The sequence below is a fragment of the Ursus arctos genome, unplaced genomic scaffold (genome assembly GCF_023065955.2).
Source record: "Ursus arctos isolate Adak ecotype North America unplaced genomic scaffold, UrsArc2.0 scaffold_23, whole genome shotgun sequence".
Taxonomy (NCBI): domain Eukaryota; kingdom Metazoa; phylum Chordata; class Mammalia; order Carnivora; family Ursidae; genus Ursus; species Ursus arctos.
The window spans coordinates 38,859,094-38,884,929 of NW_026622908.1; the positions used below are offsets into that span (position 1 = coordinate 38,859,094).

The 25,836-nt window shown below is 61.9% G+C and overlaps 1 protein-coding gene across 8 annotated transcripts in view; it reads left to right on the forward strand.

The window, feature by feature from the left end:
- Positions 1-4,861: 4,861 nt before the first annotated feature.
- MYRF (myelin regulatory factor) overlaps positions 4,862-25,836 on the forward strand; it is a 33,218-nt gene continuing 12,243 nt past the window's right edge. For 6 of the 8 annotated variants that reach the window (XM_057317164.1, XM_026487768.4, XM_057317168.1 and 3 more), the window contains exons 1-9: positions 4,868-4,961; positions 17,051-17,138; positions 17,324-17,584; positions 19,837-19,898; positions 20,827-21,106; positions 22,066-22,316; positions 22,404-22,527; positions 24,236-24,431; positions 25,664-25,740. In XM_057317164.1, coding sequence (XP_057173147.1) covers positions 4,916-4,961; positions 17,051-17,138; positions 17,324-17,584; positions 19,837-19,898; positions 20,827-21,106; positions 22,066-22,316; positions 22,404-22,527; positions 24,236-24,431; positions 25,664-25,740 — 1,385 coding nt within the window. In that variant the 5' untranslated portion in view covers positions 4,868-4,915. Of the gene's footprint in view, positions 4,962-17,050; positions 17,139-17,323; positions 17,585-19,836; positions 19,899-20,023; positions 20,161-20,826; positions 21,107-22,065; positions 22,317-22,403; positions 22,528-24,235; positions 24,432-25,663; positions 25,741-25,836 lie in introns of those variants that run through there. The other 2 variants (XM_057317167.1, XM_057317169.1) reach the window with 2 other exon arrangements.

Genomic DNA, 25,836 nt, shown 5'->3' on the forward strand with positions numbered 1-25,836 from the left:
GCCTTGAGTGACCTCTCTTCCCAGCTGGTGGGAGGGCCTGGGGGCCTGCTACTGAGGCCAGGCGTGGGAGGGGCCCTCGGAGACTGGCTGGCGCTGCTGTCGATGCCCTGGGCTAGGACCACACTCTGAGCCACAGTGAGGGATGAGAAGACCCTCAGAGCCCCACACCAATGGGGGCAGTCCCTTGTTGAGCCCTGCCCCTGTGACAGATGAACAGCGGGGGGGGGGCATCCGTGTTCATGTCCTCATCAGGGCCTTAAAAGATGGGACTTGTCAGTCCCTTTCTCCTCCCTGCGGGGTCTGGGGCACAGAGAGGGTAAGTAAGCTTCCCAAGACCACAGAGCCAGCTTGTGAGGTACCAGACTGGTCTGACAGTTCCCACCCCTTCCCCCCCAATACTTGGAACTACAGCAGAGGGGGAAGGACTCCACTAAAGCCCCCCAGTGGGGTAGCACTGAACTGCGAGGGCCACTGGAAACCTTTGCTGAGTGCCTTTTCAGGAGGGTACAAAATAGCTGGCCAGGCCACCCCAGGGACCCCAGCGCATGCAGGCTCCAGGACAGTGAGGCCTTGGGGAACGGCTGCGGGACTTGGGGTGAGCGGCAGGTTTGTTGGGCACCTGTCAGCGCCGGGCAGGCCCGCTCCCTCCACGCAGCAGGTGGCGCTGTTCCTCTAGCCAGTCCCAGGGTGCCAGCGGAGGGGCCCAGGCACTGAGCCAGCCAAGCTTTGACCTGACCTTGACCCTCCAATTCCCTACACTGCCCACCTTCTCAGCCCTGAGTCTGGAGGGACCCCACCTGGTGGATTTTGGGGGAAGGTGATAGAACAGTGCCTGGCTCCCCCAGCCTCTCGGAACAGAAGAGGCTCCAAAAGGCAAAGACCCGCTTAAGGTGACTCAGGCTGTGGGGACAGAATCCCGGCCTGCTAGCTGAGGACTCTGGCCTCCACCTTCACTTTCTGGTTTTCCAAGGGTCTTCCTCAGAAACTCGGTCTCACTGAGTTTGCAAACTATCCTGCCCAATTAGCGGAGCAGAAGCAACCTGGGGCCAGAGAGGTTCTGTGACTTGCCCAAGGTCACACAGTCAGAATGTGTGGGGAAGGGCTCTCAGGAGGGGCAACTCTGGGAAGGGCTGGAGCAGAGCTGTGCCTCCCATCCCCACTCAGGCCCTGTGGATGGCCCTGCCCACCTCCGTCGGGAGGACGGTGGGAGGGAGGTTGTCCTCCCCCCACCCCTCTCACCCAAGTCTGGGGAAGCCTCACCGATGCTGGGTTCCCACTCACCACCCCTTGGGCCTTCCTCCCTTCCTCTGCAAAAGGGGCGGGTGCCGGGGCTGTATGAGCCCATGGGGGGTCAGAAGTCCCGCAGCAGGTAGGCCTGGCCATCTGGCCAGCTGATGGGTCCCACCCTCTCTGGGCCTGGGCTCCTGCTGGGTACTCTGTTCCTCCAGTTACCCTCAGTCCCTGCCTCCCTCTCCCCAGCGCTGCCTCCTTCTGGCCCTGCGGTCACTCACCAGCCAATGCTGAGCACCAGGAACTGTCTGGAATAGAAGCAAGCAGCATTTATTGAGCACTTTGTGACATTTTACCTGCCCCGAGAGGCAAGGCGGGAATAATAGGCTGATTTGCAGATGAGTCCTCCTAGGCAGGCCCTGGAGGATGGTTGAGATGACCACAGGAACAGCTGCGTCTGCTGGGCCAGGAATGAACTTGCTCGCTCATTATGGCTTGGTGGGGACAGGGGGTGCAGGTGGGGCGGGCTCCCCTCTACGGATGGCTCCCTTGAAGTCCTGATTATGCAAGGTTCCCTTGGGCTCCCTTACCAGTCCTAGCCGCCGCCCTGTCCCAGACAGGCTTCATTACAGACTTTGGGGGTGGCAGCATCGACTTTTGGCTGAGCCCCCGAGTCTGGGGCTTTAGCCACTCCTCTCCCCCGGCCCAGGGATGGGAACCTCTGGGGCAGTTGCTTCTTTGGTCAGTGGCCTAGGGGACCAGGGGAGATGGTAGGGCCAGAACCCCCTTAGCCAGGCCAGCTCCCGCAGGATGAACAAGAAGCTCCATCCCACCCCATCCAAGTTCAAGGCCACCCCAGAGGCGTAATGATCCAACTTGAGGAGTTGGGGTGTTGGGGACAAACTATGCATATCTCACTCCTTTGATGACCCATACAAGGACAATGCTGAGATCATCACGATGGCCCTCAGATGGTGGACATTTCAGCACCATGTGGAATATGGTGGAAAGACCTGTGGGTAGGTGGAGGCTTATAAAGGAGCTAGTTTTCCAGCTGGTCCCAGGCAACTCCTAAAATAAATTCATTTAAAAAAATCACATGGCGTAGGCGGGTGTCTACTTTGTCCGCAGGCAGGCCTGACCGGGTGGGGGAGGGGGCAGAGCAGAGAATAACAATTGTCTTAAGGGAGGCTGCAGAGGGCAAAAAAACCTCTGGGGTGTATCAGCTGGAAAAGAATAGGCATCTCAGTGTGGCCCTCTCCCCCCTTCTCAGCCCGGCCCCTGCGGGGGGAGCACCGTCCGCACACACAGCTGGGGCCTCCAGCAAAACCCCATTCTATATATCTAGGAGCAACAGCTCCGAGAGCGGCCCCTGGAGGGACAGAACCTCATTGTGAGGCGCCCGCCGGCCTGGGCGCCCCCTCCCCCAGCCCCAGAACTGTTGTGGCATTGACCCTCCTCGGTGGGCCACCGTGGGCCTGCTGACTGGGCCACATCTGGGGCTCAGGCCCCGGCCGCCCCTCCCCCGTGGCTGGCCCCCGAGGAAGGGGAGGGCTGCCTGGGTGGGAGCAGCTTCTCAGGCTCTCACCCCCATGCCCACTGAGCAGCCCGGCTCGCCCCTCACGCTCTCCTCAGGGGGCCACTGGCGGGCAGCGTGGCTCCCTCTCAGCTGGCGGGGGTGGTCCTCCCACCCCTCCGGGCCTGGGGTCTCAGTCCCAGTCTCATCATCTGTTAAACAGTGGTCGGGTGGGATCAGTGTTCCAGCTCTGACTGGCTGTGTCTGAGGATCCGGAGAGGCTGGGAGCAGCACCAGTCCGAAGTGAGATGATTCACCAGGTCAGAGATTCCAGAACTCTCTGCTTCCACAGTTTCAGAGATCTAGGATTCTGCCGTGTGAAGATGCCATTGTCCATTCATTCCATGTATATTTACCGAGAACGTACTGTGTCCCAGCTAGTGTTTTTGGTGTCAAAGCCGCGGCAACGACCAGGTCTGAAAAAAATCTCTCACCCTCACAGGGCTTCCAATCGAGAGCGAGAAGGAGAATCACAAACACTAAGTAAAAATCTTTTACGTGGTGAGAAAGAAGGGCAGGTAGGGGGAATTGCTTCAGGTAGGGTGGTCAGAGAGGTGATGAGCGAGAAGGAACCTGGCCTGCGGGGACAAGCACTGTAGACAGATGGAAGGGTAGGTGGCCGATGTACACCTGGCGTGTTTGAGTGAGGGCAGGGAGGCCTTGGGGGCTGTGACTTAGTGAGCAGTGGAGAGAAGAGGAGGAGCTGAAGTCAGTGGTACGGGCAGGGGCAGATCATAGAAGGCCTCGGAAACCAGGACAAGAGGTTTAGATCTTGTTTTGAACACGACAGGAAACTACTGGTTTTAGCAAAGGAATGACGTGATCCGCTTGACGTTTTAAAAAGAGTGATTTGAGGGGCACCTGGGTGGCTCAGCTGGTTAAGCATCTGCCTTAGGCTCAGGTCATGATCTCAGGGTCCTGGGTTTGAGCCCCATGTCGGGCTCCCTGCTCCGAGGGGAGTCTGCTTCTCCCTCTCCATCTACCCCTCTTTCTCAAACAAATAAAATCTTGAAAAAGAAAAGAAAAGAGTGATTTGGGAAGTTCTAGAGGCCATCACTGAGGACAGAGGCAGTGCAGTTGGAGAAACAGAGACGAGGAGGCGCTCCCCAGGTGGAGACAGAGGGACGGGGATGGTGGGTTTATTCCGGACACACTAGGATAGGAAGTAGAACCCGTGGGCCTCACACTACCACACAGGGAGACGGTGACCGAGAGGCTGCTTTTCCGGGTCCGCCAGGATCTGGCTCTGAAGGCTGGCTTTGACCCCGATTACCTTGAAAGCCTTCGACCTGTGCTGTCCAATATCGTAGCAGCACGTGGCTGTATACACTTGAACTACTGAAAATGAAATAAAATTGAAAAGTCAGTTCCTCAGCCTCACCAGCCCCATTTCAAGTGCTCGATAGCCACGTGTGGCTAGTGGCTGCCCTCCTGGATCACCCAGTCGCCCAGAGAACACTCCCGTCATCAGGGAAAGTTACCGGACAGCCCTCCGTCAGACAGGACTGCTCATCGCGGAGCCCGAGCCGCCTGCTTCAGAGCAAAATGCACGTAGTAGTAGTAGTACGTCTTCGGTGGGCTACCTGCCAGGGTTAGATGACGTAACACTGTGAAGTCCTCAGTGCCAGGCCGTTCACCAGATGTGGGCTGCTATTCTTGCTGAGGTCGGGGGGCCGAGGGAGGAAATGGGGGGTGTCTTCTGAGGTTTGGCCCGAGAAGCTGATTCAGAAGCCTGCTGACCCTCCCCTGCCCTACGGGAGGGCGAGGACCGCGGGGCCGGGCGTGGCCGCGGACCCCGGCCCCAACCCCACGGTGACCCCCCCCCGCGCCCCCCCCCCCCCCCGCCCGGGAAGTCGCCCCGCGCCCAGCGCCGCCTGGAGGAGCGGCAGCGCGGGCCGGGCCGGCAGGGGGCGCTGGGCGCGGCGGGCGGGGCGCGGGGGGCGGGCGGGGGCCGGGCCAGCGCCGCGCGAGGGGCGAGCGCGCCGGCGGGCCGGGCGCGACCGTAGCCGGAGCCGAGCCGGGACTGTGGCGCGGGCCGCGCCAGCGATGCCGCGCCCCCGGGCCGGGCTGTAGCGGGCCGCGGCGGAGCGCGCGCCGGGCAGGCCGGACATGGAGGTGGTGGACGAGACCGAGGCGCTGCAGCGCTTCTTCGAAGGTGAGCGACCGCGGGCCGGCCGGGGGCGGGGGGGCGGCGGCGACCCCCCCTGTGCTGGGGACCCCCAGCCGATCTCCCCGGGGACTGGGACCCCCAACTGTGCCTCGACCACGCTGGGGCTCCTCAGAAAGCTTCCTCTGGCCTCCCGGCTGGCTCCCAGGGCTGAGAGTCTCCTGGAGGTTACTGCCCCCCTCTGCCAAAGTTGGGCACCCCCTCCCCTTTCCCCCGCCACACAGCTTCCTTGGAGCTGGCTCCCCTTCCATGCCTGCTCCTTCGTCATGCCTTCCAGGACCTAAAGTCTCCCTTAAAACCTGACGCCTCCCACTCCTAGTGCACTTCGGGAGTTTGGGGACCCTCTGCTCTGCTTCCCTGGGACCTCATACAGACCCAGACTCCCGGACCCTCTTTGAGGCCGGGACCCCGGCATGCCTTCTACAGTCTTCCATGCCTCTTAGTCTGGCTCCCCAGCCCCCCAGCATGCCTTCCAGAGGTCGGGCCCCTTGCCTAAAGACTCAGGCAGACTTTTTCAGGTAGACACCCTACCCCCAGCCTGACTCCTAGGAGCTGTGCTTGCCTGAAACCTCCCCACTGTGCTTGCCTGAGACTAGGACCCCCTTCAAGATTGTCACCCACCTCCTGCAAGGCTGCTCCCTCCCCCAAGGCTGAAATTCCCCTTGAAGCAGCTACCTCTCCCTCACTCAGGCCTTGGAACCCCTCCCCAGCATTCCTCCATGGGCTGGATTCCCCCCCACCCTGAAATGCTTTCCCTGGGCTAGAACCTTCTCAAAGTCAGCATCCCTGCTGCCAGCCAGCTCCATACTCTGAGACCCTCCGAAAGTGGTGACCTGCATCCTGCTAGCCCTCTGAGTCTCCTCAGGGCTATTCCACCCACACCTGTGCCTGGAGCTATGCCCCCTCTGGCTGTTGCCCCCTACACCAGGAGTGACCTCACCCCCTTACCTCAACCCTGACAGGACCCTCCCCAGGGTTGGGATCTAGACATCTACACACAATCTATAGTGTTTTCTTCTACCCCTGCTCCCCACCCCCCAACACACGCACTGTGGTTTTGGAGGTCCGCTCCTACATCCCGCAGACTCCCCTCCCCTTTTCCTGGGTAGCCCTGCCCCTCCTCCAGGTCTTTCCCCCTCCTCCAGGGTGCTGGATTCTGGAGGAATGGGACAGAGCGTGGGAAGGGGAGGCAGAGGCGCAGGCTGACATCTCCCAGCCCACTCTGCTTCTCAGAGCCTCCCTAGAACATCTCGCCAGCCCCTCTGGCCCCTCTTGTGCTTCTGTCCACCAGCTTGGGTAGCCAAGCCTCTGTCCCCACCCTCTTTCCCCAGGCCCTAAGCCCACAGCCTACTCCTCAGTGTGAACCTGCCCCTGGGGACGGGGTGATCCATGGGGCACCCCTCTGCTGGGGCTGTTGGGCTCCGGGCGGTGGATCACGGCCCCAGTTTCAAGCGTAAGACCCAGATGCCTTTGGAGTCCAGGAGGGAGAGAGGAAGGCCTTCCTTTGCCTCAGTGTCTCCCTTTCTGTGACTTGGGGGGTAGCCGCCTGTGTCTGCTCCTGCTTGCTGAATAGGTAAGGGCATCTTCTAGCCTCAGGCCTCCTCACTTTGGGATTCTGGACACCCCAGCAGATCCAGACCCCAAGAAATCAGGCTTGGACTAAATTAAATGGTTGATTCCTAGGTAGTTGGGCCATGTGAGGATCTTAGGCAGTCCCCCCATCAGTCCCAGGTGCTCTGGTTCTCCCTCGACACTGTTCATCCTTTACGAACCCTCCAGGGGCCTTATGGGGGCTGGGGGCCCCTGGGAAGGAGGGAAAGGGTACTATTTTGGGGCTGCCCTGAGCCCACTAGATACCCAGGACGACCTATGGGCCAGGCCCCCCTTGCTTCCTGCAGATGTCCCCCTGCGTCCTCCCCCAGGACCCTTCACCTCAGGCAGAGCGGTGGGCCTGGCTGGCCCATGCTCCCCATCTCCTGAGCCAAACTTTCCCTCCTGGCCGTGGGTGGGGGGTGGGGGCTGACGCCACAGCTCAGCCATGCGGCTGGCCTGGCGGGGAGGCTGTGCTGCTCCCTCCAGAGAGATAAGAGGAGACTCAAGAATGTCTGTGGGGAGCAGGGGGGGGTGTGGGGCTGCCCGCTGAGGCGGGTGGAGGGAGCCAGGGGCTGGAGAAGTGTTCCCAGAGCCTGAGATGAGCGGGAAAGTGGACTGGCGCTGAGGGCTAGGAGTCTCTGGGGCCACTTGGGAGGGGAGAGCCTGGCGGGGAGCAGGTGTGCAGTGGTGTGGGGGGGACCTCAGGGCCAGGCCTCAGTGTGCTCATGAGTGTAAGTGTGAAAGCAAGTGAGTGTTGTGCAAGTGGCTATGTTGTTCCTGAACTCTTAGCGCTTGGGGCTGGAACCTGAGTTCTCATTCTGGTCCTCACTTGGCCTTGGTCACTCCCTGTGGACAGGGGGGACTGGGGCAGGGTCTATGCCTTCAGCTCTGGGCTGGAGATGGAAAAAGGCTTTGCTGAAGGGCAGGGGCGGTCAGGACCCTTTGTCTGCCATGGCCCACTCTCTAGGAACACCAGGCCTATGTCCTGGGTCCTGCTTGTGCAGTGGGCCAGCCTGGGCCCCACCCCGGGGTGGTGGGCTGGGGGCTAAGGCGCTTTGGGCCTCGGGTGGGAGGCTGGGACAGGGCGGCCCCCTCGAGGCTGGTACAGCCGGGCCCCCGTGACCGCCCTGCTAATCCCCTAGAAGGAGGCTCCGGCCGCCTGGATCTGCGGGCACAGGGCCTGCAGAGAGGGGACCCTCCAGGCAGGATGCACTGGCTCCCAGCAGGTAACAGGGTCGTGGTGGCAGCTACACTCCTCAGCATCTTGATTGGCTGGGGCCTTGGATTCCCGGAGCCCGGTCAGGGACAGGGGCAAGACGGCATCAGAGGAGCCCGACAGAACCTTAGAGGTTCCGGTGCAGGCTCGGGTCCTGCCGCCGAGAGCTTTGTGACCCTGTGCTGAGCTGTCACCCTCTCTGAACCCCTTTTCCTTACTTGTGAGACAGGAGGGGGTGGCAGAGAAGGTCTTGATGGTGCCTTCGGATTTGAGAGCCTTGTCTCCCAGCCCTGGGAACAAGGGCCGTTTTAGAGCATGGGAGGTGGCAGGTACTGACCCCTGGTTCCAGGGGTACCTGGGGCTTGAGTGAGCAGTGCGCCCCTCTTCCCCCAAGAAAGCAGCTGTTGTGGGGGAAGCCTTAGAGACCTAGGGGACCTGGGCTTCCAGCAGGTGGTGAAAAGGCCACTGAGAGGTGGGGGGATCTCCGCTTGGCCTCTGGAGCCTCACCAGGGCGTTCACTCTTTCCAGACCTGGTGGGTGGCTTGGGCTGGTGACTTCCCTGCTTTGGCCTCATTTCCCCTCCTGGGGTAGGCCGGTGGATTGGACCAGACCAGGGGCTTCCAATGAGATTTTTTGTAGCCACCAAAGAAAGGCAAACTCATGGCCTCCTGATACACAGGGGGTGGGGCGGCAGGGCTCCCCACAGCCCCCAGAGCACTGGGATCCTGATTTGAAAGCCACTTGAGGGAGGAGCCGGCACTGGCCCCCTTTCCCAGGGGCCACGACTCCGAGAGAAGGGAGTTAGCCAGCGTTAGCCAGAGCTGCCACCAAGCCCCCAGCTCTGTCCTCTGCCACCAGGGCCTTGGGGGAGGAAGAGTGGCCTGGGGGAGCCGGGGGGCAGGAGGAGGCCACAGGGGGAGGCCACCTAACGATTCTTGGGAGGGGATGCCCACCCTGGTCTGGGGCTGAGTTGGGGTGTGTGATTCCATGGCACCGTGCCCCATGGCAGCCTGTCTGTCTGTCTGTCTGTCTGTGGTGCACCAAGGAGGAGGATGAGGGAGGCAGCTGGACCCCTGACTGTCGAGAAGATGAGATGGGGTGCCTTCTGGAGGGGTCCTGTCCCAGCTCTTCCTCCCCGGGTCCTGAGTCCAGCCGGAGGGGAAATAGTAGTGGGGGGTCTGACTCATCCCCATGTCCCCAACACCCAGCACAGGGCACAGGGCGGCATGGGGCTGGGGGGGGCAGGAAACGTTCTCAGGGTCACTGGAGGCAACAATGGCTATGGGAACAAAGGCGGGGTGGGGGTGCACCCGAGGAAGCCAACTCTCTGGGAGGGCCTGGGGTCAGTGCGGGGGTGGGGGGTGGGGGGGAGGAGCAGGCTCTCTCCAACCTGCTTGCCTCAGCGCCTCTCCTGAGTCTGGGGGCCTTGGCAGAGTGCCCCCTGGGGTCTTGGGCAGTGTCAAGCCGGGTATTTGGGGGAAAGACAGGTAGGTCGCTCTGGGCAGAATGGCCTCCTCCCGGGGACCTGGCCCCCACTCTCTGACTCTCAAGGGCTTACAGGACTGGGGGGGCCCTGGCAGCTGAGGCTGCTGGGTAAGAGCCCAGCAGGGCTGCTGATTGGCTGCTACCCTTGGACTTTGCCCTCTGATAAGAACGGGGAGCAGAAATCATTAACTGGATCATTAACCAGGGGTGGCCCTGCCCTACCCAGGCTGCCTGCCCTTCCTTCCCGCCTTCTTCCTCCTCACTGTCCCCTCTTTTGGGCCTCAGTTTCCCTCACAGCCTGGCTGTGTGCGTATGGGGGGGGGGCTCCTCTCCTTGGTGAAAGTCTTCAGCCCCTGCTGCCACTGGGTGTACGTTGCCCCCCTGGGTTGGGGGCAGGTGTGGGATGTGTCAGGGCCTGTGCACTCGCCGGAGTGTGAGCCCTGCTGCCTGCCCACGGCCCCTCTCTTGGGCGGATCTCTGCGCTTCTTCGTGCCTCCACTTTCTCATCCTTGAAGTGGGAATACAGTTGTAGCTAGTACCCACTTCTCAGGGTTTCTGCGGGGATTGCGTAAACTGGGTGTTCGGAAGGCCTGGAAAGTGCCTGGTACGGTGACGGTCCAGAACTGTCTGCCTGGACGGTGATTATTGTCCCGCGGGGCACGCACAGCCTAGTTCGCCAGGCTCGCCGCTGGTATGCTGCCCCCCACTTTGAGGTTGTATTGATCCACGGGGTAGGTCAGTGCCCCACCTCGGGCTGGGGCCTGTGGCTGGTGCTGTGTGCTTTGGAAAAGCCCCTCACACTCTCTGGGCCGCTTATGCCAAGGATGGGGGGAAACCAAGAGCCTTATGGGCTGCGCTCTGGAGGCAGGGACCCAGCTTCCTGCGGTCCTGCTGCTTCCAGCTGGGGAACTCTGCCTCGGGCTGGCAGCAGGGGGGAAGGGGCTGACTGTCCTTTGTCTTTGCCACACCCAGGCCAGAGGTTTTTGCAGAAGTTGCCTCCTGGGAGTCTCGGGGCTCTGTGAAGTCCCGGTGGTGTCTCATTTCCAAGAGGGAAGTGCTGAGGCAGGAGAGGGAGGTGATGTGTCCGGCTCACTCAGGGCTGCCACAGCAGGGCCGGAGTGGGACCCTGGGGCTCCTGTCACAGTTGGGTGCCAGCCTAGAGTGGGGCAGGGACGGGGCCTCTCGAGTGCCGAGGGTCCCGATCCACCACGGATGGCTGGCCTGGGTGACTTCCATTCAGCCCCTTGACCTCTCCGGGCCTCAGAGTCCTCACTCAGATGGTCAAGGCTGTGGGCTGTGTGATGTGAGCTGTGAGACCCCTGGAGTGCCAAGGGCTGGAGGAGGAGGGGAGGGAAGGGCAAAACTCCGGCTTGGGGGGGGGGTGCAGTTGGGTCCAGAGGCTCCACTGGCCTGGCCTTTGGAGGCCCCAGGGCATCCTGTCCTCCGCCTGTCTCCGGGCCGCATCAGTGGGAGAGCCCTGCCTGCCTCTGACCTGGGTCCCTCCAGCCCTCAAAAGGTACAGCCATAGCCTCTGTCCGTCTGTGGAATTTGGGGACGCTTGCTCCCTCGGGGTCTTCCCTCGCTCTCCTCTTCACCGTCTCAGTCCCTGAGCTCTCTTCTCCCTCTGTGGTTCTCCCTTGTGGGGTCTGCAGCCTGGGGTGGGGGTAGCTGGGGGTCTGCGACACTGAGTTGGGTATTGGAGCTGGCTCCAATTAGACCCGATCATCAGAAGGGCGGTTGGGCTGGGCCTGCCGTTGGCTCAGTGAGCGTTCAAGTCTGGGCGGTGTAACGACATGGGAATATGGGAACATGGGAACATGGGAACAAGCACAGGCATGCTCATACCTCAGGGCCTTTGCACTGGCTCCCCGCTGCCTGGAATGCTCTTCCCAGATATTCCTGTGGCTCACCGCCTTCCCATCTCTTCTCAGTGAGACCCTCCCTGACTATCCTATTAAACTGCAACTCATCCCTGCTCTCCTGCCACCCCCGCCCCCTCTCTCTGCTTTCTCCATAGCATTTGTTACCTTCTCAATCTGGGGTTTTCTCCCTCTATCTTGTCACCGGACTCTGCCTCCAGAACGTCAACTCCTCATGGGCAGGAGGTTTTGTTTTGTTCATTACAATAGATCCAGAGCCAAGCATCGTGCCTGACACATGGCATATGTTCAGTAATTGCTCGAATGAATGAGTACATGAATGAGGACACGTGTCAGTGTCCTGTGTGTGTGTACGTGCACGATCATGTGTTTGTCAGTGGAATTGTGCCCTTGTGTACGCGCACGTGTCAGGGGGACATGCTGGTGTGTGAATACAGACGGACGTCGGACGTGGGTAACCCTGGTAGGGACGCGCCCACCCCAAGCTGCAGGGTCTCTACTCTGCCCCTGTGGGGAGGGCCTTCCGCAGCCTGCCTGCCCTGGTCCCTGCACAAGAGGGATGCGGCCATCGGGTGGGCGTAGAGTCAGGGCTGGGGACTAGTGTGGGTCCCCACAGAACACGTTGCGGCTTCTGGGCTGTTCTGTTGGACCTGACTTGGAGCCTCTTGGGGCTGTGACTTCAGCCTTGTGTCGACCCGAGGACAGATAGCTGTGTGGGGTCTAGGGGAGGGCATAGCTATAGCCCAGGGGTGGCCGAAGACTCCAGGTCCCCTGGAGGAGATGGGGTTCTTTTGCGTTTTAGGCAAGAAATTGAGAGGGAATAAAGGCAACCGTGGGTCTGATTTAAGGACCTGATGGCAATGACTTAGGAGCCATATCCTTGTCATTCAGCCCCAGGCTAACTGGGGACTTGATGCAGAGATGCAGAGGATAGCTTGCAAAGTCAAGGGTCTGACCAGAAAGTGTTTTGAATGAGAAAGTCTGGTCACAAGTTGAAGCCTGAAGCGGGGACGGCTAGCAGTTACTACATTAATCACAGATCATATTAATAAAGATAGAAAGTTCAAGCCAAAGGAGGTGAGAGCCATATTGTGCCCTGTCCCAGAGTGGACTAGCTTGGAGCATGTCGAGTAGCTCAGGCAATTTTGGGAAATAAGCGACGGCACTGGGGGCCCACTTGATTGAGGAGATCGAGGAGGGGCTGCCAGAGCGGGGAGGTAGTCACAGGCTTACCCGCTGGCGTGGGGGGGCGATAGCCAAGGCCTGGAGGCCGGACTTTGCTGTGTGTGTGCCAGGATATTAGCATGGCGCCGGTCATGCATCAGAGGGACTCAGGAGAAGACCGGAGGCCCCCTCAGAGGCTCTCTGGAGCAGATATGCAGTCAGATGGAGAGGCATGGGGGAGAGGGGTACAGCCTGGGCAGGAGAGGAGAGGGGAGCCCCAAGAGAGCTGGAAACAGCAATGAATGTTATTTGAGGAATGGCCTCTGGGGGTGAGGAGCTTTCCTGCCATCTCACTGAAGACTCACGACCGCTCCGTGATGGAGGGATCCCTGCTTCACTTGACAGAGAAGGAAGCTGAGGCGCAGGGAGGTCAGGTCACTTGCCAAGGGTCACATAGCAATGGGGGGGGGCCACATCCGTTGCTAGGCCTCTTGACCCTAGGAGTCCCTGAGGGCATCATGGGGGTGCTAGGGTGGGCAGTCCCCTGACCATGGCCTGGAGCCAGGGTGCCCTCAGAGTCAGATGCCTGGGGTGGACCCCCAGGGCAGAATGGGGGAACAGGCTTGGGCCCTGGACCCTGTCAGCCCCAGGTTCTGATCAGCTAGGCCTGGCCAGCATCCTTAGGCCCTGGCCTCCCCTGCCCACAGCCACGTGGCCGACGGGATTTCCGCCATGTTTGGGACATGAATTGACAAGTGCCCCATTGACGGGTAGGGGGGAGGTGTGGGCAGGGCACAAGCCTCCCACTGTGCCGGGTCCCCACCCTCCCCCGTTCCCTGGGACAATGGCCCAGACTCAGCCAGCGGCCACAGCTGGTGGGGGGGTGGTCATGAGCATGAGGAGGGGGAAGGGAGGGGTCCAGGGTGGAGGACCACCTGGGCCCCCACCCGCCCTCATCCTGCACCTGGCTTGTATCCCTTTGGTTCTTCTTCTGCCCAGCTGGGTGGCCTTAAAGGGAGGAGGAGAGAAGAGGGGAGGGGGCTTCCTCTCCGTAGCCCCCATCCCATCCTGCCTGGGACAAGACAGTGTCTGGCTCCTGTTAAAAGCAGGTAATAAAGGCCCTAATTAATGAGGAGCAGCTGGGGCGCATAGCCCAGCAGGGCAGGGGCGGTACCTGGAGGGGCCCTGTCTAGCCCTGGACCCTGACCATAACACAGCCAGAGGGAGGTCCCCAGACCCAGGCAGGCCTGGTTCTAGTGTTCTGCGTGCCACTTTGCTCATTCGTTCCGTGAACATTTATTGTGTGCCTACTGTATGCTTAAATGCTTATACCCCGGAGAGGCAGAACAGGGCCGGACTCCTATCCCGGGCCCCACACGTGTAAACTTTGGGCAAGGCATTTATCCTTCCTGAGCCTGCTCCTTCTGTAAAATGGGGAACGAGCAGACCACCTCTCCTGTAGGGTTGTTGTTTGTTGTTATGGGAGTTAAATATGGGCCATATAAATGTTGGTACAGAGTGACTACTCAGTGAGTGAGCTGTGGGCAGTGGGTGGGCAGTGGACAGACCCTCCACCCACCTGTGAGGTCTGTGCTGGGCAGCCGCGTAAGTAACCGGATGAGAAAGTAGAAAGGAGGCCGCCAGTCACGGGAATGGGAGTCAGAGGGCGCCTCTCTGAGAAACTTACCTGTAAGCCCAGCGAATAGGGATGGGCTTCCTCCAGCAGAGGGAACAGCATATGCAAAGGCTCCAGGATGGGGAGAGTTGCGGGGAGGGAACGGGTTAGGAGAGGAGGCTGGAGGAGGTGGGCAGGGGGGCTGCCGTGGACCTCCAGGAGGGTTGTGGTTATCCTGAGCAACGGGAAGTTGTGGAAGGGTTTGTGGGGGGAGGGCTGGGATGGTGGTTTGTGACCTGGTGGTGCCACTTTCTGACTGTGGGACCTTGGGCAGCCTCCCCACCGCTCAGGGAGATCTTGGAGGCTCAGCTTCCTGCCTGGAAGGTATCTGTTGTTGGCTCAAGGACGTTCCAGAGCTCTTTCTGGGAGCAGTCGGTGAGAAGGGACCCCCAAAAGTGTGCTGATGCCTTCCTCCTGGGTTCCTGGGGGCTCTGCCCCAGCCTCAGGAATCTCTGGGCTCCGGCAAGCCCCCACCCCCACCCTGTCCTCCCGAATGTTTGATTAGAAGTTTCCAGTGTGTTTTCTGGGACAGTCTGGGGGCATCTGCCTGGTGGCCGGACCCCTTAGGCTGAGCCGCGTGGGGAGAACATCAGGCAGGACTTGTGGGGTCCCAGAAGAGGAGAAGATGTGGGCTCTGTGTTCCTCAAGAGGCCCACCAACTCCCCAAACCTCAGACATCTCCCCCACCCCGCCCCAGTGGTTCCCTCCTCCCTCCTCTGTCCTCCCGTCCTCCCGGCCCCTGGCACGGGAGGGTCTCTCCTCCCCTAAACCACATCTGGTTCTCGTTAGGGTCTCCCAGGATGCCTCTGCCTGAGGCCCCCCTATCCCAAGGGAGGTGGGCAGGAGGATTAGGGGTGATTAGGAGTGCTCCTGGCCAGAGGAGGGGAAGGAAGGGAGGAGGGGGCCTGGCCTATTATAAATAGCAACACCATGACTCCATCACCCCATCATTCACCATAGATTCCAAGTTCAGTCTCAAAAACCTGCGGCTTCAGCAGCAGGGGGGCGGGGGTTGGGGGGCTGGCTGTTAATGCTCCAGTGCTCCCTCCCTCCCTATCCCCTGAGCGCTGCCCCCCCCCACCGCCACAGCCCATAAGGTGGGGCAGCCCAGAATGGCCAGGAAGTCTCATCAACCACCAACCACACCTTCCCCCTTGGAGTCAGGCCCCTGTGCCTGGATTTGAATCTTCCTTGCTGTGTTACTTTGGGCAAGAGACTTGACCTCTCTGAATGAAGGGCATGATGCTAATAATTGGGAGATAATCCTGTGAAGCCCTGAGAATAGTGCCGGGACCTGGTAGGCAGGCCGTCACTATCGTTGTCCTCTTGTCATCATCACCGCTCTGGACTGGGAGGATTAAGTGTCACACTGACGTGAAGAACGCACGGGACGCCTGGCATATAATAAACTCCTGTGATTGTTAATGCTTTTGGCTCCCAAAGTGCCTGGCATACAGTAGGCATTCGATAAACAGGATCTTCGGCTAACACGGAAGGATGGGGTGGGGGCCAGAGCGTAGATGGGAATCCTAGAACCTTGATGTGCAGACCAGTCATTCCCAGCTTGAGAAGCTTCTCGAGCCCCGGCCACACAGGGCTCTGGACGGACACTGGCAGGGCTCGGTGGGTGTCCCTGGTTCCCGGCTGGGTGATCCAGGGGTGGGGGCCAGCAGGAGGGCCTGTCCCAGGCAGCGCGCGTGACTCCTAGGAGGGCTTAGCCACTCATTAATCACCTAAGCGGGGCTCAGCATTCTTGAAATGCCGGCTGGGGCCAGGGAGGGGCCTTTGCCAGGGGCTCCTAGGGACCCCAGGGCTCTGGGACTGTGAAGTGAGGACAGCCACTCCATTTGCTGAGCACCCATTATATGCCAGGCACCGTACATACCTTAACTTGTTTCATAGTCAGCCCCGTAAAGTGTTAGCTGTTCATGTCCCCATTTTACTAATGAGGAGACTGAGGCTCAGAGAGGGTATGTGATCCGCTCAAGGTCACATAGCCAGGAGTAGGTGAGCCAGAACTTGTTCCTGGATCTTCTTGAGCTGTTCCCAGGGCTCACCTGGGAGAAGGCATGAGGCTGAGACCCCAGGCTCACGGCTCCAGGGTCCTGTGGGACGGGTACCCCCTGCCTCAGTGGGGCTGGTCAGCCCAGGTCAGCAGTGTGGGTGGGGCCGTCCTCCATTATCGGGGCTGACGCATCTCCTACGTCAGCCCCCTTATCACCCCGCCCTCCTGCTCCCCCCCTGCAAGGTGACCCTGGGAGGGGAAAGGCCAGCGCCTCCCCCTCTCCTCCCATGCTTATGCCCAAGAGCCCTGGGTGCCTTTTCTGTGAGTCCCTCCCCTTTGTGGGGCTGGGGCCAGGAGGGAGGGCCCAGGAGAGGGCGGTGGAGGAGCAGAGCTTGGGCGGCCATCATTCCCTGCTGTGAAGCCCCCCACAAGCCCGGTTCCTCCTCTGGAATACCAGCGCTGGGCACCCCAGCCCCCTTTATGGGGGTGATGAGCTATGCATAGGCTGAGCTGGGCACTTTTGATTCCAGCCCCCATTCCCTCGCCATCTGCAGCTGGGGCCAGGGTGCGGGAGGCTCCCCCGCCCATGTGGGCCCCCCAGGTTGTGTGATTCGGCCCAGCCCGGCATCGGGTTCCTGGGTGCCCAGCAGCTGGGCCGTCTGGAAGGAGGCAGGAGAGGGTCATCAAGTCTGGGTCCAGCATTCAAGGGTGGTGGGCATTCCACTGGGCACGCAGTTCAGGAAAGTACCTCATTTACTCCTCACAGCCCCCCATAAAACTTTGGAACGATTACCCCATTTTACAGACAGGAGGAAGAACTTGCTCATGTCCCCGATCTGTGCTCTGGGCTCCTCCCCTCCTCAGAGACTGCGGGGAAGGCTGGCGGGCCATGGAAGCACCATCGCAGGGCGGGGGCGTCAGTTGACATCTCCGGGGGACATGGATGTGCAGACATGGAGGAGCCCCGGGGGCATCTGTTCTGGGGGACCCGGCCTGGGGAGAGCCACAGGGCAGGGCCCAGAGGCCTCGGGGTGGCTCACATGTGCCCCTCCCCTGCAGGCCACGACATCAACGGTGCCCTGGAGCCCTCCAACATAGACACCAGCATCCTGGAGGAGTACATCAGCAAGGAGGACGCCTCGGACCTGTGAGTGTCCCCGCCCCCACGGCCTCTGGCCTCCGCCTCTCACCTGGAAGGTGTGCTGCGGCCCAGCCTGCAAGTGGCTCCCCACCTCTCCCCACGTGGACTCCTCTGCTGTCTCCTGCCGCCCTGCAGGTGGGGGCCTGGGAGGGGCTGGGGTCCGGGCTGGCCCTGAGCTTCTCTCTCCACAGCTGCTTCCCTGACATCTCTGCGCCAGCTGGCGCAGCCTCCTATCCGCATGGGCCGCAGGCGCTCCCCGGCTCCAGCGGGGGCCACCACCTGAGCCCCCCTGGGGGCGGACCGTCTCCGGGGCGCCACGGCTCCCTCCCCGCCCCGAGCTACAGCGCCCCGCTCAACTGCAACAACAATGCTATGGCCTGCGCTCCCAAGCCCTTCCTGGGGGGCTCCGGGCCCCCCATCAAGGCAGAGCCCAAGGCTCCCTACGCCCCAGGGTGAGTGAGGGCAGGGAGTGGGGGGGGCAGGCGTGGGGGGTGGGGGCAGTGGCCACGCACCTGGCAGTGGTGACAGGGCTGCCCTGCCGGTAGGTAAGGTGGCTGAGGAGGGACTCATGGCTTTGTTCCGAGGCCGTGGGCCGCCCCTGAGGATGCTGAGCAGGGGCGCGATGAGGGCTGACATAAGTGCTAAAAAATTCTCCATCAGCTGTGTAAAGAGGGGATGGGAGGGCGTGAGCCTAGGGACACGGCTACGTACCTACACTAATACACACATGCAGACACGTGTACACACACCGGTCACACCAGGTCCCCTTACTGCCCCAGGCCCATCCACTCCTGCATCTAGCTCTTTGCAGTGGCCACAGGGAGCCCTTTCCTGAAGCTCCCACTACCCATGCCAGCCTCCCAGGCCCTTTCCTCTCTCCGACGAGTCCCCACCAGGGGCCCGGCCGTAACCACAGGATGCCCAGCCAGACTCCAGGGCCGCCCACAGACCTGTGCTAACGAGGATAGACAGGAACATGGGTCTGCTGGGTTCAGCAGAGGGGCTCGAAGAAGGTTGTGGGTTCCCCAGTGTGGGGCAGGAGCAGGGGACCCTGTCTTTGGCTAGAAGAGTAATAGAGTGCTAGGGGCATGACCCTATCTACACAGCCTGGCTCTACCTCCAGCTCCAGCATTTGCAGACCATTCCCCCCCCCCCCCCCCCCGGCCCCGGCGTGCTAACCCACAGCCTCGGTCAGGGCCTTAGCATCTGCGGCTGTAGAGGGAGCTCAAAATGCTTTCCCCTCCAGGACTGTGGAAATAAAGGGGAGGAAGCCCAGAGCAAGTGCGGGGGGCACGGAGGTGGCTCCTGGCTTACTGGGGGAGGGCCGCGGGGGCTAGCTGGGACGTCAGAGGTGAGCTTTTGCTGCGGGAGGCAGACATCCGGCCAAGAGGCTGTCCCTGAGCCCAGACCCCGAAGGGCAGAGACTGCGGGAAGAGCACGAACCCAGGAGAAGCACCTGCTGGGTGCCTGCTGCTGTGCCCTGTGGCTCTGCGTCCGCTCATGGAGCCTCTCCAGTAACCAGCTCCTTCTTGGGGGAACCCAGAACCAGCTGGCCTGCAAGCAAAGCCGTGCTGCCCCCCAGCAGGATTCGAATGGTCACCGAGACCATGTCTCAAGGAGACAAGGGGCTTGCCCAGAACCACACGGAGTGGCCCTTCACTGTCCCTGTGCCTGCCTGGTCCCGTTCTAGGCGCCCAGCGAGACAAACACATCCCTCCCACGCTGGATCCTGCAGGCCAGTTGGGGAGAGACTTACAAATCAATAAATCACCAAATCGAGAACTAATGAGCAACACGAGGAGTAGTGGGGAAAGAACACGAGGTCCCACGGGCTGGAGACGGGACCAGAGGGTGTGAGGGACCTTTACACACCAGCAAACCCAACGGCCACTGCACAGGGAGCAGGCAGGAGATGGTGGGCGCAGGGCAGAGGCCCCAGGCAGCCCTCGGGGGCCTTGAAGCTGCAGAGGGTCGGGCCCGTGACCTTTTCTGTCATCCTCACCCAGCCTGCGGGGCTGGCTGTGTGGCTCACCCAGGGGCGGTGAGGACTCTGGAATCAGCCCAGGGCTGTGTCCGCGAGGGCTCGGCTGCCTCAGGCCGCCGCCTGGGCACAGTGGTGGGCCATCTCTCCAGATGTGGGGACCAGGACAGCCAGAGAGCTGGGTGCCCGCTTGGCCATAGCCTCCCCTCACCGGGCGAATGCAGGGTTTGCGCAGGACGTGCTGATCTCTCAGGGTTGAGTTTGTTCTTTTGCCTGAACCGCTGATAAAACAAAACCTGCAAGAAAAAAATCCACCCAGACCTGGTGGGCTGGCTCCCTGCCCAGGCCATCCCTGCCCGTGCTGGGGCAGCCCAGCCCCCTAGAGCCCCCAAGAGCTCTCCCCTAGGGTTTCTAGAAAGTGGGCACGCTTCAATGGGTGTGGGAATCGAGGAGCAGGGCCCAGGCCTGTGCCATCATCAGGGACACTGGCTCCTGGTCCCCAAGTGCCCAGTAGGTCTGAGGGGATGCTGGGCAGGAGCCCAAGGCCCCCCACCTACGACTCAGCCCCAGGCCCTGCCTGGCACCCCAAGGTGGCTCGTACAGAGAAATTTCCCTGGTGGGGGGGGAGTGAGAGGACCTCAGGGCCTGCAATGTCTGGGGTCTCCAGGCCCCGGCCCCATAGAAGAGCTGCCCCCCAACAGACCTTTCCTCCTGCTCCCGCAGCACACTGCCAGATTCTCCCCCAGACTCGGGCTCCGAGGCCTACTCCCCCCAGCAGGTGAATGGTGAGTCCAGCGGGCACCGCCCTCCCCCTCTGGGGTTTGGGCAAGTGGTTGGGGCGGCCTTATCGGGAGGGAGGGAGCGAGGGAGGGAGGGGGCCAGCGGCCGCCCAACAGGCCCAGATTATCGCTGGTCAAATACTCCCCGGCGCTGGCTATTGTTTCCCCACGGGCGGGTGGGGAGCCTGGCCCTGCCTCTGAGCAAGTGTCCCTGCCCGTGATGCCACCCGCCTGCCCGCCTGCGCCATCATGGACGCGCCCTTCGGTGGTAAGTGGACGGCTGGGGAAGGCTGTGGGTGCAGCCTGAGGACAGGCCTTGCTGGCCTCCTGGGCCCACCTCCCCTGGTGGGGGGTGCCAGGGGGGCAGCGGGCCCCCAGGTGGCCAAAAGCAGAAGGATCTCGGGCAGCCGTCTCCCCACAGCCCAGAGAGGGGTCAAGAGTTCTGTTTATCTTACCAAAAACATTTCTGGAATGCCTTCTGGGGAACAAAGGGAGCTGGGGGGCTGGCCCCTGGGAGCCCGCTAGAGGGGCTGCCGGATGGAGGAGGGCCGCCACAGGACTGTGCTGGGGGTCCCTGAGAGACTCCTTCCTGAAGCCCAGAGGAGGGTCAGGCCTGAGCGGGGCTGGGGGAGGACGTTGGGATGCTGCACCTTCCCTGGAGAAGCTGGGCGGCCAGGCCTGGGGGGAAGGAGCCGTTTAGGACAGCGGGGGGGGGGGGGCGGGGGAAGCTGCCTGCCCCCCCCCCAGGGGCTTGTCTCCCTGCTGGGGCCTCTAGTGGCCAGCCTCAGGCCGTCCAGCCCTCCTCCCAAGTGGGGTTGGTGGGAGGGCAGCCCCCGCGGCTTGTCTCAGGAGAAGGTGGGAAACGGGAAACCCTGTGCCCCCGAAACGAGTGATGTAGGTCTCTGATGCCCACCCCCCACCATCTCTCCCGCAGACCCCCATCTCCTGCGCACCATAACCCCCGAGACCCTGTGCCACGTGGGAGTGCCCTCCCGCCTAGAGCACCCGCCTCCACCTCCGGCCCACCTTCCAGGCCCCCCGCCGCCCCCGCCCCCGCCACCTCACTATCCTGTCCTGCAGCGGGACCTGTACATGAAGGCCGAGCCCCCGATGCCCCCCTATGCTGCCATGGGGCAGGGGCTCGTGCCCAGCGAGCTCCACCACACGCAGCAGTCCCAGATGCTACACCAGCTGCTCCAGCAGCATGGAGCTGAGTAAGGCTGGGGCAGGTGGGCTCGGGGGCGGGGGGCCAGGGCAGCAGCAGCAGGCGGGACGGAGATGGAGGTGGGGACAGGGGTGAGCTGGGAGGGCAGAAGGCTCTGCCCCCCGGAGAAGGGGGTCAGCACGTGTATATGGATGTGCCCACCCAGCAGCCCTATAGCCGTGGCCAGGTGCTTCGGACTACCTTATTTGGTGAGCTTGGCCACCCCCATTGCCCAGATAGGTAAACTGGGGCTCCCAGGGGGAGGAAATGCTTGTCTGGGTCATGGAACTAGGAAGGGGCAGAGCCGGCACTTAAACCTCGGGCTGTGCCTTTCCCCAGACACCAGTGACTTTGCAGCCTTCTCAGGTTGTCCGGGGCTCTGGAGGAAGTTCTAGCCACGGACCCAAGCTCCCGCTCTGACTCCAACCAGTGGAATTGTCCTTTTATCTGTTTGTTTGACACATCGAGGTGTCATGAAAGGTTTAGTTCAAGGCAAGGCTCCACATCCCCCTCCCCAAGGAACTCTCCATCCCAGCCTTGGTGGCCCGTGCTCCCTGGGGCTTGTTTCCGGCCTCGGAGGCTGCTCTCCGTGGAGCCCCCATGATAAAGAGTGGCCCTGAGAAGGACACCCCAAGGAAGGGACCAGCTTGTTCATTCCACAAATGATTTGGGGGACTCTGTGCGCCAGGCCCATGGCTGGCCTGATGGGGACACACAGACAAGTCAGGTGTGGCTCCTGCCCTCCTGGTTCCATGACCTGGGGGGTAGAGAGGAGCGACAGAAGCAGAGAATGACATTACAGAGCGATGGGGGAGCACTGAGGAGGAAAAGCCCAGCAGCTCTTTGGAGGAGGTGTCCTCTGGATTGGGCATATCCTGTGGAAACGGAGTGAAGAGGGGAAGGGGGCTCAGGAAGAGGGCAGAAGGCTCTGCCCCCTGGAGTCATGGCATGACTCTGTGTCGCCCCCAGGCTCCCCACACACCCCTCCAAGAAGAGGAAGCACTCCGAATCACCTCCCAGCACCCTCAATGCCCAGATGCTGAATGGAATGATCAAACAGGAGCCCGGAACCGCAACGACCCTGCCCACACACCCAGCTCGAGCCCCATCCCCACCCTGGCCTCCCCAGGGCTCCCTCTCACCTGGGCCCGGCTCCTTGCCCCTCAGCATCGCCCGGGTCCAGACACCACCTTGGCACCCGCCAGGGGCACCCTCACCAGGTATGTGCCTGGCCTGCTGGAGCTCACAGGGGGCCAACCCTTGAGGATGGGGAGTGGGGCCCACAGCCCACGTGGTCTTCCCTCCAGGTCTCCTGCAGGACAATGATAGCCTCAGTGGCTCCTACCTGGACCCCAACTACCAGTCCATCAAGTGGCAACCGCATCAGCAGAACAAGTGGGCCACGCTGTATGACGCGAACTACAAGGAGCTGTGAGTGCCCTGGGCGCCACCCTACCCCTCCTGCCACCGCATCCAGGGCTTCCCGGCCCTGGCATCATGGCCCCAGAGCAGGGCCTGAGAGCACACTGGGCACCACAAGGGCCCGGGTTACAGGAGAGCAGCAGGCTCAGGGCGGAAGCAGGACAGGCCCTTGGGGTTCCCGACTTGTGGGCCCGCCCGAGGCCTCCTTAAGGAGGTGGTGTCTGTCAGGGAGGGGCCAGTGGGAGCCAAGGCCGGAGAAGTGGGTGGATGGGTGTTTTCTGGCTCCTCCTCCCCCACTCCTTCTGCATTCCAGGAAGGTAGCAGGAAGCTGTGTTGGCAGGGCCCTTCCAGCAGCCCCCTCCCTGGAAGGGAGGGCCGAGGGGGTGGGGGAGGACAGGCTGTCCAGGCATTCCTAGCTCTCCCTCAGCACCCACCCATGTGGATTCAGCTTCCTGGGACCAGGCCAGGACACTCCGGGACCACTGCCCTAACTCCTGCAGAAGTCCAGTGGGGGTGAGAGCGTGGCTCACCGACTCCCTTTGGACACTGCCAGGCCTGGGCAGGGTGGCTGAGGATAGCCTCCTGGACTTGGGCGCCCCAGGCTGTGTGGGCTTCACTTGGGTGCCCCAGGCTGTGTGGGCTTCTTAGCCAGAAGCCCTTGGGGCTGGGGGTTTCCAGCTACTGTTAGTGGCTAAAGGATCCCTTCAGGCCCTGTCAGGATGGGAGGAGAGGTCTTTGGGGATCCCACCCTTATGGCCTGATGAGGACCCCCCCCCCCCACTCTTACTACCGTGCTTTCCAGGCCAGCCCTGCCATCTCAGGCCCTAGGGCCGGGAAGCTGGCCGCTGAGGCCCCCAGTGTGGCCCATGTACTTCCTGGGTGTTCCCCTGGGGCAGGCAGGTGGGTGGAGCCCCAGGCCTTTCTGTAGATGTTAGCCAGGCCCCCAAGTCCTTCCCTCAAGTTTGGAATCATTCTCTGCCCATCTTCCTCCAGGCAGGCCCTGGGCATCAGGGGCATTGCTTGTGCCTGGGGACCTGGGTGAACATGGGCTAACAGTTGCCCCCTTTCCCACCACCTGGAGGTCCCCCAAAGGATCCATACTTGGAATCCTTGCCCAAAGCAACAGATGGGTAAACTGTGGCTGAGTCTGCACTGCCCAGAGTGCCCCTCTCCCCACCTGGGCAGATGGAGGAGTCGGAATGACGACTCTGGGGGCTTGAGCAAGCCAGTGGGCCAGGGCTGGGCCAGTGCCGAGCCGGCGCCTGGTTCCACCGTTTCCATGGCAACCAGCTGTCAGGCCAGTGAAGCTCTGCAGACGCACCCCCTCTCACCGCATCTCCCGTGAGGGAGGGGGCTTCAGGCAGCACTCTGGGAAGGAGCCAAGTGTGATGAGGGGCGGTCGAGCCCCCTCCTCAGGCGTTCACTCCCCTCTGGTGGGCCTCAGGGGTCTTGCCCTGCCTCCCCCATCGCCAGGCTGGACCTGGCCTAGCCACGTAGAGGAAAGAATATTGGCTGAAGAGTTGACAGACCTGAGCTCAAATCCTTCCAGGAACTCTGTTTCCATTTCTGACAAGTGGGGGGCAGCCCCATGAGTGGTCTGAGGATCCTGGGCGGTACCGGATAGGACATCACTTTGGAACGCAGGCATGGGGGAGGGACATTCCAGGCCTGGCTTTGGTCGGGGGGGCCTCTGGTGAGTACCCTCACCTGCCCCCAGGCCCATGCTCACCTACCGCGTGGACGCCGACAAGGGCTTCAACTTCTCGGTGGGCGACGACGCGTTCGTGTGCCAGAAGAAGAACCACTTCCAGGTCACAGTGTACATCGGCATGCTGGGCGAGCCCAAGTACGTCAAGACGCCCGAAGGCCTCAAGCCGCTCGACTGCTTCTACCTGAAACTGCACGGAGTGAAGGCAGGTTTGGGGGCTCAGCGAGGAGGGGAGGGGAGGAAAGCCAGGAACGTGTGGGGAGAGGAAAGACCCCAAGGCAAAGTGAGTGTTCCTGCACCCTAACCGTCAGCCTCCTCAGCCCCCTTCTCAGCTGTGCTTCCTGATTCCTTCTTTGCCAGGGGACCCCAAGTCTACACCCCCAGCCCACACCCTTCTCCTGACCCTTCTGTCGGCTGCCTTAGTTCACCATCCCCAAATGAACCCCCTGTCAACCTTCCCCTCCTCCGGGGCCCCCCACTCAGGGAGTAGGGCTCCAGGGCCCTGGTTACCTAAGCCATAAATCCAGGGGTTCACTTGCCCTCACCTCATCATGCACCAGGCCTGGCTATTCCCCTAGAGCACTGCCCACCCGGTTCCTCTCCCCTCTCTTCTCCCTTCTGCCTCTCCCTGGACCAGACCATACCCCCGCCTCGTCTAAGTGACCACAGTACTTCCACGCCGGCCGCCAGCTCATGCTTTCCCTGAGACACCAGTGGACATGACAATCGTCATTCTTCCAGAGCTCCTGGTGCCCTCCCAGCAAAGCCTTGACTTCTGAGCTTAGCCCACAGAGGCCTTTGGGACCCAGCCCTTCCCTCCAGGCCTGCCATTTGTTGTGCCCCAGACCAGTTGTGCCCATCCCCAGCCCCCGCTTTCCAGAGGCAGCTCCCTTGCTCTGGGACACCCCGAGAATGCCCATTCCAACCCTCCTCTCCTGGCAAACTGCTCCGGGGCCTTCGAGTTGACTCTGCTACAGTCCTGGGTCCTTGGGGACACCTGTCCTGAGGCTCTTCCCCTGGGGGAGAGCGGTTGATTTGGAGCCTGTGAGCTCCCTGGTGGCGCGGCTGGGTGTGTTTCCTTCGGTGCGGGGAGTTGGGCCTGGTGCCTCGGCATGGGTCAGCTGCTGCTCACGGAGGGGCCGCGGGGACGTGGGTGTGGGTGGGAGTGGGTGTTTATGGAGGTCAGCTTGGGAGATGTGTGTGGAGGCGGGGGTGTGTGTGGGTGGGAATGTGGGGGCCGTGTGTCCGCGGAATGCGTGAGTGGGTGCATGCGGAGCTGGGAGAGTGATGTGACTATGCCCTCATTGAGGGGGAGGGCCACGCCTCCACTTCTGGGGGAGCTCTGGCTGGGCCAGTCTGGGGCTGAGCGGCTAAAGGGAGGCAGACCCAGCCAGGGACCTCGGCCCTGACGGGTCACCGGCCTCTGCTTCTCCCCAGCTGGAGGCCCTGAACCAGTCCATCAACATCGAGCAGTCACAGTCAGACCGGAGCAAGCGGCCCTTTAACCCTGTCACGTAAGTGTCTGACCCTGGCGGGGGGAGGTTCCTGGGAGGGCTGGACCTGGAGCTGGCTTGGGAGCTGAGGGGGCCAGGCAGGCACCCACCATATCT